The sequence below is a fragment of the Macaca thibetana genome, chromosome 5 (assembly GCF_024542745.1).
Source record: "Macaca thibetana thibetana isolate TM-01 chromosome 5, ASM2454274v1, whole genome shotgun sequence".
NCBI lineage: Eukaryota > Metazoa > Chordata > Mammalia > Primates > Cercopithecidae > Macaca > Macaca thibetana.
The window spans coordinates 74219356-74231682 of NC_065582.1; the positions used below are offsets into that span (position 1 = coordinate 74219356).

General features: G+C 35.0%; 1 protein-coding gene across 1 annotated transcript in view; it reads left to right on the top strand.

The window, feature by feature from the left end:
- LOC126954345 (bifunctional heparan sulfate N-deacetylase/N-sulfotransferase 4) overlaps positions 1-11991 on the top strand; it is a 290679-nt gene extending 278688 nt beyond the window's left edge. Inside the window, exons 12-14 of the mRNA XM_050789919.1 lie at positions 3832-3941; positions 7679-7781; positions 9651-11991. Coding sequence (XP_050645876.1) covers positions 3832-3941; positions 7679-7781; positions 9651-9770 — 333 coding nt within the window. The 3' untranslated portion in view covers positions 9771-11991. The remainder of the gene's footprint in view (positions 1-3831; positions 3942-7678; positions 7782-9650) is intronic.
- Positions 11992-12327: the final 336 nt, after the last annotated feature.

Sequence of the window (12327 nt, forward strand, 5' to 3'; positions counted from 1 at the left end):
TGGTGTTATTTCTGAGGCCTCTGTTCTGTTTCATTGGTCCGTATATCTGTTTTGGTACCAGTACCATGTTTGTTTGGTTACTGTAGCCTTGTAGTATAGTTTGAAGTCAGGTAGCATGATGCCTTCAGCTTTGTTCTTTTTGCTTAGGATTGTCTTGGCTATACGGGCTCTTTTTTGGTTCCATATGAAACATCAACATCAACATAAAGTACCCCTACACAAAACCCCATCCAAAGGTTGTCAGCCCCAAAGATCAAAGGTAGATAAATTCATGAAGATGAGGAAAAACCAGTACAAAAATGATGAAAATTTCAAAAAACAGAGTGCCTCTTCTCCTCCAAATGATTGCAGCTCCTCTCCAGCAAGGGCACAAAACTGGACACAGAATGAGACTGATGAATTGACAGAAATAGGCTTCAGAAGGTGGGTAATAACAAACTCCTATCAGCTAAAGGAACATGTTGTAACCCAATGCAAGGAAGTTAAGAACTTGATAAATATTACAGGAACTGCTAACTAGAATAACCAGTTTGGAGAGGAACCTAAGTGGCCTAATCGAGCTGAAAAAATGCAGCATGAGAACTTTGTGAAGCATACACAAGTATCAATAGCTGAATCAATCAAGCAGAATAAAAGCTATCAGAGATTGAAGATCAACTTACGGAAATAAGGTGTGAGGACAAGATTAGAGAACAAAGAATAAAAAGGAATGAACGAAGCCCCCAAGAAATGTGGGACTATGTGAAAAGACCAAATCTACAACTGATTGGTGTACTTGAATGTGACAGGAACAATGGAACCAAGTTGGAAAACACAATTCAGGATATTATCCAAGAGAACTTCCCCTACCTAGCAAGACAGGCCAACATTCAAATTCAGGAAATACAGAGATCATCACTAAGATACTCCATGAGAAGACCAACCTTAAGACACATAGTCGTCAGATTCTCCAAGGTTGAAATGAAGAAAAAAATGTTAAGGGCATCCAGAGAGAAAGGTCAGGTTACCTACAAAGGGAAGCCCATCAGACTAACAGCAGATCTCTGCAGAAACCCTATAAGCCAGAAGAGAGTGGAGACCAATATTCAACATCCTTAAAGAAAAGAATTTTCAAACAGAAAAAATAATTTCATATTCAGCCACACTAAGTTTCATAAGCAAAAGAGAAATAAAATTATTTAATGAGAAGCAAATACTGAGGGATTTTGTCATCACCAGGCCTGCCTTATAAGAGCTCCTGATGGAAGCACTCAATATGGAAAGGAAAAACCTGCACCAGCCCTGCAAAAACACATCAAAATATAAAGACCAATGACACTATGAAGAAACTGTATTAACTAATGTACAAAATAACCAGCTAGCATCATGATAACGGATTCAAATTCACACATAACAATATTAACCTTAAATGTAAATGGGCTAAATGCCCCAATTCAAAGACACAGATTGACAAATTGGATAAATAGTCAAGGCTCATTGGTGTGCTGTATTCAGGAGACCCATCTCACATGCAAAGACACACATAGGCTTAAAATAAAATAATGGAGGAATATTTACAAAATAAATGGAAAGCCAAAAAAAGAAAAAGAAAAATGCAGAGGTTGCAATCCTAGTCTCTGATAAAACAGACTTTAAACCATCAAAGATCCAAAAAGACAAAGAAGGACATTACATAATGGTAAAGGGATCAACACAACAAGAAGAGCTAACTGTCCTAAATATATATGCACCAAATACAGGTGCACCCAGATTCATATAACAAGTTCTTAGAGACCTACAGGACATTCAGACTCCCACAAAATAATGGTGGTTGACTTTAACACTGCACCGTCAATATTAGACAGAACAATGAGACAGAAAATTAACAAGGATATCCAGGAATTGAACTCAGCTCTGGATTAAGTGGACCTAATAGACATCTACAGAACTCTCCACTCCAAATCAACAGAATATACATTCTTCTCCGCACCATATAGCATGTATTCTAAAATTGACGACATAATTGGAAGTAAAACTCTCCTCAGCAAGTGCGAAAGAATGGAAATCATAACAAACAGTCTCTCAGACTACAGTGCAATCAAATTACAACTCAAGATTAAGAAACTCACTCAAAACCGCACAACTATGTGGAAACTGAACAACCTACTCCTGGATGACTACTGGATAAATAACAAAATTAAGGCAGAAATAAAGAAATTCTTTGAAACAAATGAGAATAAAGAGACAACATACCAGAATCACTGGTACACAGGTAAAGCAGTGTTAAGAGGGAAATTTATACCACTAAATGACAACAACAGAAAGCTGGAAAGATCTAAAATCAACACTCTAACATCATAGTTAAAAGAACTAAAGAAGCAAGAGCAAACAAATTCAAAAGCTAGCAGAAGACAAGAAATAAGTAAAATTAGAAAATTAGAGCAGAACTGAAGGAGGTAGAGACACGAAAAACCCTTCAAAAAATCCATGAATCCAAGAGCTGGTTTTTTGAAAAGATTAAGAAAATATATGGACCACTAGCTAGACTAATGAAGAAGAAAAGAGAGAAGAATCAAATAGACACAATAAAAAATGATAAAGGGGATATTACCATTGATCCCACAGAAATACAACTATCATCAGAGAATACTATAAATGCCTCTGTGCAAATAAACTAGAAAATCTAGAAGAAATGGATAAATTCCTGGACACATACACCTTCCCAAGACTAAATCAGGAAGAAGTCAAATCCCTGAGTAGACCAATAACAAGTTCTAAAATTGAGGCGGTAATTAATAGCCTACCACCAAAAATACCAAAAACAAAAAAACAAAAGACAGGATCAGACTGCTTCACAGCTGAATTCTACCAGAGGTACAAGGAGGGACTCCTCCCTAACTCATTTTATAAGGCCAGCATCATCCTGATATCAAAACCTGGCAGAGACATAATGAAAAAAGCATAATTTTACATTCTGTCTTCCAGCTCAGGATAAGTTGAAATGCTAGTAGCTGGGCCTTACCATTGACCTTTTTCCAGTATTCTTTTTTCTTGGAGACGGAGTCTCGCTCCATCACCCAGGCTGGAGTGCAGTGGCGTGATCTTGGCTCACTGCAACCTTGGCCTCCTGGGTTCAAGCAATTCTCCTGTCTCAGCCTCCCAAGTAGCTGGGATAACAGGTGTCTGCCACCACACCTGGCTAATTTTTGTATTTTTAATGGAGATGGGGTTTCACCTTGTTGGTCAGGCTGGTCTCGAACTCCTGACCTCAAGTGATCCACTCGCCTGGGCCTCCTAAAGTGCTGGGATTACCAGTGTGAGCCACTGTGCCTGGTCTTTTCCAGTATTCCTTTGACAATTGTGATATTCTAGGGCAGTGATCCAATGATCAGTAAGGCAGGGGCCAACATTTCCCTCCTCCCTCTGTCTTGTTTTTTTTAAGATTAGATGAGTGATTTTCATTTGGATGACCACTATTTCTGAGCCCTAAGCTCCGGGGTTACTAATAGGAATTTGGTAGGCTGGATGATTATCTGATCACACAACAAATGGAAAATTATGTTTCTACTGAAGTACTAAATCAAGAAAGTGTCTATGTTTACTTCTGATTTACAAAAAGCAAGTTAAGGGCTATAACTTGATAATTCACAAGAAATGATGCCTATGGCAAACTTTATTGTTTATGTGGAAAGATGGAAGAATAATAAACATTCAAATGTATTCTAAGTAGGGCATATTTGCTTCCCATCCACACTGATCTAATTTATGAATGCCACACCAGGTAAAGGAAGGCATCACAGTCTATTCAATTTAATTTTGTTCTTCAGAAAGTGATTATTTCTGACTTTACAGTTGCTAATTATTGATGGACAGCAGCTGAGATCTGACCCAGCTACTGTGATGGATGAAGTCCAGAAGTTTCTGGGAGTTACACCTCATTATAATTACTCTGAAGCACTAACGTGAGTCTATTGTCATGCTTGATTTCATTTCTATTATTTGCCATCATAAATTATCACTGGTAGGTGTGTATATAACATCATTAATACTAGCTGGAATTTATACATCCTATGCTACCTACAAGAAATCAAAGGAATCTCCTCATCAATCATGCAGTGTTTCTCTTTTATTTATTTATTTATTTATTTATTTTTAAATTTTTTTTTTTTTTTTTTGAGACGGAGTCTCGCTCTGTCACCCAGGCTGGAGTGCGGTGGAGTGATCTTGGCTCACTGCAAACTCCGCCTCCCGGGTTCACGCCATTCTCCTGCCTCAGCCTCCCGAGTAACTGGGACTACAGGCGGGCGCCACCATGCCCGGCTAATTTTTTGTATTTTTAGTAGAGATGGAGTTTCACCGTGTTAGCCAGGATGGTCTTGATCTCCTGACCTCGTGATCCACCCACCTCGGCCTCCCAAAGTGCTGGGATTACAGGCGTGAGCCACCACACCCGGCCATGTAGTATTTCTCTTTTAAATACCAGAGATACTTTATTTTATAAAGTATATTTTATATTATTGTAAATTCTTCTTTTTGTGAGTTTTCCCTGCACCCGTTTGATTAAGTAAATTTTTTACTTGCCTACCTGTGCAGAAAGTGTCCTAGAAATTTAGGTTACAAAGGTGAAAATGATATTGTCTCCTTTTTCACATAATTTACAGTTTAGAAATGAAATGCAGTATTTAGGGCAGAATTGGGAAATGAGTATATTCGTGTTTTATTCTGTATTTATTGAATTATTTATAACCAAATATAATCATGTATACTGTTCCAGCTATTTATTGTTGCATGACAAACCATCCCAAAGCCTAGTGGCTTATAATGACCATTATTTTATTATGCTCATGGAATCTGTGGGTAGGAATTAGACAGGATACAGAAGGATGGCTTGTCTTTGCTCATGATGTTTAGAGCCACAGCCTGGAAGACTTGAATATCTGACTTTGACTCAGATGACTGGGACCTGAAATCATCTGGAGTCTCCTTCACTCACATCTCTGAATCCTGGACTGGCATGGCTCAAAGGCTGAGATCAGTGGGTTGGTGACTGTCCATGAGGCCTCCTGGATGACTTGGCTTCCTCACACTGTGGTGGCTGTGTTCCAAGAGGGAGCAATAAGTCAAGGGAGCATGTGGTCCAAGACAGCCAAGTCCTTCTCTAACCTAGACCTGCAAGTCACACAGTTTAACTTAGGCTATATTCTACTTGTTATAATAGTGAGTAAAGCCAGTCTAAATCCAAGGGGAGAAAAACAAGACAGCACCTCTTGATGGGGTGGGGCAACATCACCAGTGGGAAAGAATGTGGGATGGGAGATATGATTGCTATCATCTTGGGAAAATAAAACCATGTATGTTTATAATTAAAAATGGGGAGAAATGTAAAAGAAGAAAAATGACAAACAAAAACAAGCAGCCAAAAGACACCTTAAAAGAGATTATACTTTACTCATAAAAGCCTCTCCCACAAAGTCTGATACACAACCTGTTAAATTTTAGATAAAATTCTAACAAGCGCAATTGTATAATTTCCCATTTCACAGCAGATTAGAATCAGCAATTAGACAATTAGAGAGGTTAACAGAGGAACAGGAAAAGCAGTAATAAGATTGGGTTGTTCCTTATCCACTAAAACAACCTTAATGAAGTTTTTACCTACACATGGAAATAACAACAACACAAGGCATATTCATGTTAATTAAGTAAACAAAGCTTCCTATAATATGTTTGTATTAATAGTTACTGATGTTGGCCTTTTTTCCCTGCCTCTCAGCAGTAGTTGAGGTAATGTTTCTATCCTGTTTATGACAAATAATTGCTTATGGTTCAATAAACCTGTAAAATTACACTTTTGAAGGAGAGATTACAAACAAGTACAAAATATATGGTTTTAATATGTCTCACACATCACAAAAAGTAATAACCATAGAATAAAAAAACTCAAACCACAACCAACTCATGTGCTAAAAGTTGCCTAACAGTTATATTGAGGAAGATTTTGCATGTTAATTTCACAATTTCATGCCTACTAAAGTAAAACCATAAAGCAATGAATTGATGTAACTTAGAGAGGATAAATGTCCTTTGTTAGACGTAAGGCATATGAAGTTGCCAATGCAATAAATGAAACCAGTACAGCAAAATCATGTAGATTCAAGGTTATGACAACCCTATCTAAGAAAAAAAATAACTTTCATTATTCTGGATGGCTCTCCTTTCTCTGATTGTATTAAGCTGTGCCTCACAACAGCTACTGTGGAAAACAAGGAGAGACCACGGCCCATCCTGAGACCACGGCCCTACCTGAGAGCAAAGGAGATGCTCTCAGCATGTGTATAAATATGTTGGCTTTGCTGCCAGGGTTGTATTTTACCTTAATGCAGTTAACTATTCTCATCCTGAGGCAGAAAACAATGTTTAGGGGCACTGTTATGCCAACTTCCTCATCTCATTTTATACAGCACGCTGAATTGTCTTTCCTCTTGGGAAATTAATGAAAACAGGAGAAAGGACTGTGATAGGCAGAGAGCAGATTGAAAAGTCCAGGTTGGAAATGACTCTGTCTTTCTTTTATCCATTTAACTAGTGATGTATTTAATTTTAATTTACAACATGTACTAGGACAACTTGGACTGCAAGGTTCAGGTCTCCAATAATAGGTTGGGCAGGGAACTGTGAAGAAAACTTCCCACTCCCCCTAAATGAATTCACATATGTGCAGAAGCAAATTGCAGGTGCACCGGTATTATAGGAATGGGCCCAGGGCAACAAAATATTCTGCAACTAATTAACTTTACATCCCAGTCAATTATGCTTCATCCTTCTAAAACATCTGCTGAGCAACAAAAATGCAAACCTTTTCGATGTTTTATGCATGCAGCAAGTCCCGTAGTAATGAACTTAAAATTTCCCTTCTTATTTGGTTCATTCTTCCGTTTTTCCTCTCCTGTTAGTCCTAAACAAAAATTCTTATATATTTGACTTTTAAAAAAGAATTAGGCCACACATCCTTTCTTTTGTAACTCAGTGCAGCTATGGGAGCAAAACAGCATTAGTTTTCTTTAAGAATATGGGTACCTGAATTATCTTAACAGAGTATCTGCGTTCAACAAGAGAAATAAGAGGTTGTCTAATCTTCCACTTTATTTTTACACTTCTAATTTGTTTTTTGAAAAGTGTAAGCATTTTGAACTATAAAAAATGCAATATTTTCTGAATTGAAAGCTTTAATTCACGTTTATATTCACAGAACTATACCTACATTACATTGAACCCCTTTAATGTATACCAGTGAATGATTTCAAATAAATCTGTTAACATATCTTTGAAATCACCTCCATAAGTAAATAAAGTATCCTAAAGTTCATTTATATATGGGCTGTAATTTTAGCTATTGGTCTTTGATCTTTTATGGATTCATAGGTAAGCTAAGGAACTTGTTAAAAATTTAATGTAAAATTAAACTAAGGATCTATTTCTTTTTTTCATTAGAGTATAGTTACTTAAAATGCATAATAATATATAGCTTCTTTCATCTCAGTTTAGCCTCTCTCAAATCAGCTAAATAAATATCTGGAAAAATGAATTAAATTAAATCAATGGGCATACAAAAATACATTTCCTTTATTCAATTGGTGAGGCTGTCTCACTGAAAATTCTGCACACAATTTGTAATCATTATATGTTTTATGTATTGTAGGTTTGATCCCCAAAAGGGTTTTTGGTGTCAATTACTGGAAGGAGGAAAGACAAAATGCCTTGGAAAAAGCAAAGGCCGAAAATATCCACATATGGATCCAGAGGTAATATTTTCTTAATCTTTGAATTACTCTAGCAAAAATATTTGCAAACAGCTATTTCAAAACTAGTAACAAGAAATTTGCTTCCTTTCTTTCTCTGCTCTTTCTTTGCAATTAATAATTGTATATACTTAGAGGATGATAGAGATCATTGATACATAGATAATAGATAGATAGATATAGATTGATAGATAGGTATTAAGGATTAATATACATTCCTAGAAATTCTTTGCTGTTTGAATGCAATTCAAACATAAATATTTACTAAAAAGTGACTCATTTCCAAATATAAAGCACTTAGTTTACTAAACAAGTGATTTTGGATAAAATATTAAAGCATCATTATTATATATTCAATACAGATATTCAAGGCCTACATCACAGGTGGAACTGGACTAAGCAATGGAAAGAATACAAAGACAAAACAGTTGTGAACCCAGATTTATTACAGAATAAATAAATTAGTTATATCCACTGATTTGTAATAGGGACATAAAAATATAAAACAATGACAAACGAAACCAGAAAATGGCAGGAAAATATTTCAGTAGAAGTGAGGATGTGAGAAGAAATGCCTTATCTTGTAGAACAGGCTTGGAAAACCAGTCAGCAATTGGCTTAGCCAGGTATCATACATATTTCTCTTACGGCAAGGTGGGCAAAGGGCGATGCAGATGATTCATGGGTTACTATGGAAATAGATGTACCAGAAGGTCCTTAAGCTACATTTTTGAACTCAATAATTTCAAAAGTGTTTCAGAAATCACTTTAATCTACCAAGAAATAAATGTAATGTTCCCACTACTACTATAAACATCTTATCCGAAATGTGAAGTGTTTACAATCTGGTTTAAGGGAAGAAACATAATGAAATACCTGGTGAATGGTCCAAGATGAAATGTAGTTGTCTTAAATCCATTTTCACAGTATACACAAAAGTTGCTAAGGGAGTTTTATGTGGAAAAAGACCATTTGTGTTAAAATATTGAGGAGGGATTAAGAGAGATGGTGCAACTTGGACCAAACGGAAAACAATGAAGGAGCCATTGTTACCTATGCCAGCAACAGAAAAAGTGTTCATCTCTAATTTTATCAAACAGATGGAACGCTGCCAGTTGGGCTATAATATGAGATAAATGACACCCGGGAAGAAAGTCCAATTGCAAATGTCCTGTTTTCCAGAAATCTGTGTAGATGAAAGATAACTATAGAACTAAAACCATTCATATGTTTTATATTTTTTTAGCATTTCTCTAATAATGGCCCATCTCTGCAACATGATTAGAAACATGAGCATTGTAAAAAGGATCAGGTTTCAGAGACCTTATAATATTTTGGAAGCCTAAAGCTCTTAGTGACTAAAAAAATATATTTCAGCTCTGAGTAAATGTATAAAAATTGTGCATAATATTGCAAGTTATTGTTTGTAATAGTGAATTTTAGTTTTTATGATTATGCTCACATTTAATTTTTATATTATGAGCCAATTTTCAAAAAATGTATGTCAGTTTATCTATCTTACTTCTATAAATTTCATTCCTCATGCGGTCCTTATCTCATTTATCTCTAGTATTATACTCCTGTCACCGTTTTTTCTTTCTGTGTAGACTTCATATATCCCACAATGAATATGTGCTGTAATGACAGATAAGCCGCATAAGATACACCTGGTCCTGTTTCTATTTTGTAGCCACACATTCGCCAAATATTTTCAAAGGGTAAAAATAACTGATATTTGAGGAAAAATACAAGAAATATAATATGTTGTAGACACATATATTGTAGTAGATATATTCCTTAAGAAATATAGATTACAAAATCCTGTTTGATGAAACGAAGAGCTTTTTTCAAGTTCTTTTTTTTTCTTTCCAGTCTAGAACTTTCCTCTCTAATTACTACCGAGATCATAACGTGGAACTATCCAAACTGCTACACAGACTGGGACAGCCTCTGCCATCATGGCTGAGACAGGAACTGCAGAAAGTGAGATAGCACTGGAGACAAGAACCAAGCCTCTCAAGATACTTTTAGTGTTAAAAAAAAAAAAATCCACAACCTTTATTCTTAAGCACTTGTGATTGTCAACAAAGAACTGTGTGAATAAATTTCCTTCAGCCTTTTTCATAAAATGAAAACTGTTATATATGCACGCATTGACAATTACTAGCATCAGTCCCTGTGTAAGCTTCTGGGAGATAATGTGGGGGTTTGTGGCATTATCCAGTTTCTAGTGTATAGATCATAGCACAGCCCAGTTCCTATGTTAAGCATAAGGTTTCAGATGCTCTATGTATGCCTGATAATCTGGATTATATACAAGTGACCAGTTAAAACGTTAAGGAAAAAATGAGTGAGGTATCTGTAAATGAGGTTAGTCGTAACTCAGTATTTGAAGTAAGGGCTAACATTTTCCCCTTGGGAACTTAAAAACAATTTTGCTTTTATTATGAGAAGGAATTATGTGACCCCATACTCTTATTGTGAGTAATTATTCTTTATTATATCAGCCCACATATTTTCTTTCTGCAGTGACTCCTCTCTATTAATTTCTTGACTTAGAGCTTCCCATGTGTTTTGTTTTCCTCCTGTAAGAGGAGACTGTCTGAGAGCTTCCATATTCACTGATATTATTTTATCTTCCATATTCACTGATATTATTTTATCTGGCAGCACATGCCTTTCCAATTGAATTTGTCATTATGATTCCAGCAAAATCTGTTAAAGTTTTTGGGGAAAAAGAAGAGTATGAAGCTGCATAATACCACTATTAAGTCTAAGGCCATCTCTAAGTGGGTCCAGAAACTTATCATACTAATAATCTAGATATTTCCACCTTGACAATGATATAGTATTTATATATTTTTCACTATCTGAGGTAGAAATAAAGCTTTATTGATAAAATATGGAATGAAAACACCAAGGTGTGTTTGCATATATAGTGAGGCAGTGTGCCTTCTACATAGTATATGTCAATCTTTTTAAAGCATGAATTTTTTCATATATGCCAGTACATCTACTATTGTAAAAGATTATGTTTTTAATGCCTATTAAAAAATAAGTATAATCCAAATCTTACCTCTTCAAACATCACTTATTCTCTAACCTAAACCCAATTTCTCAGCTACACCACCCAAATATTAATTTCTGGAGAAGTAATGTTCTTTCTGTCTTAGAGTTATAGGTTATTTTCTTATTTGGAGGTTATTGTAAGGCTAGTTGCATTTTTATCTCATTTGTCAATGATGGTATATTGATATTTTGTTAAACTTTTCAGTAATACATGAAGGTAAAATTTCAACAGAACAGTAAATCAAACTGACTTTGGTAACATTACCCAACCACCTCTGCTTCCTCCAGAGTAATTTTTCTGTTGGCTGTAGATAATACTACTTTTTCTTGTAATTTGAGAAATTATGCTTGCAATAATATAATAGCAAATCAAAGATCTGTATTTTTCTGTATGTTGTTTGTTGTTGATTTTTAAGCAAACACATCAAATTTATGTGTCCTAATTGGGGTAGTCAGCATCCAGCTTTACATTTATACTTCATTAAGATTGTTTGTTTTCCTGTTGTTTCTCAGCGAAAGGATCTTGACCCTCTTCAAAACATGTAAGGCTTTTCATGGATATGAATGTCAATCACATATACTTTTGTTGTTCCTCTCTGTTAACTGTGAGGCTCAATTCTCTACCTTATTATTGCGTAAGTGAGTGTGTGCTTCACAGCATTTTATTATGCACACTAAAATCACAGTAACTGCATGTAGAGCTCTAACCTTTGATTGATTTATTCATTAGTTTCCTCCAATGTATAATTATTTCTTTTTAAAAATAGAGATTAACTTTTTTTCAAGTGGAATAAAAGTAATATTTATAGAACAAAGGGAAACTTTTTTACATCTCAAGTACAATCTATGTAACTCAAGGTTCTCCCACCCATCACCTGGCATTTAAAAGTGTAACTCATTTTATGCCATTTTCATTGTTTTCTAAATAATGTATACAATATCAGTTAGCTGTCTACAGATATCTGGGAGCAAAATTTTCCCCAAACTCAACTAGTCTTTTCAATTTGGTTACTTTAATCAGTGTGAACATATTTCTCATGAAGGTTGATAGTGAAGACAACAAAATAAATTTTAATTATATAATTTATCTTCATCTTACAATAAACTACTAGGAGGAGCTCTGGGCTGTGAGATTATAGTTAATCAGGAAAAATTTAATATTTAAGAATATCTTGCTGTTTTTTTCCAATTTTTACCCACTGGCTATTTTAGAATTATTGACTCAAGATTTTAATACATGTAATTATTTAAAATGTTAAATAAATTTGATCTCATGGTCTTAAATAATATATGTTTTAGTAGTCATGAAATTTATTTAAGCTATCTATAAATAAAAAAGTAATTACAATGAAGTTACAGAAATGGAGAATTTCAGTTCTTAGGCTAAATTCAGGCTGTTTGTTTAAACTTTCTTTTAATTTCTACCAATGAATATAAGGCATCACAAACTGTAGGCAAAGCAATTAAGTAGAGTAGTATA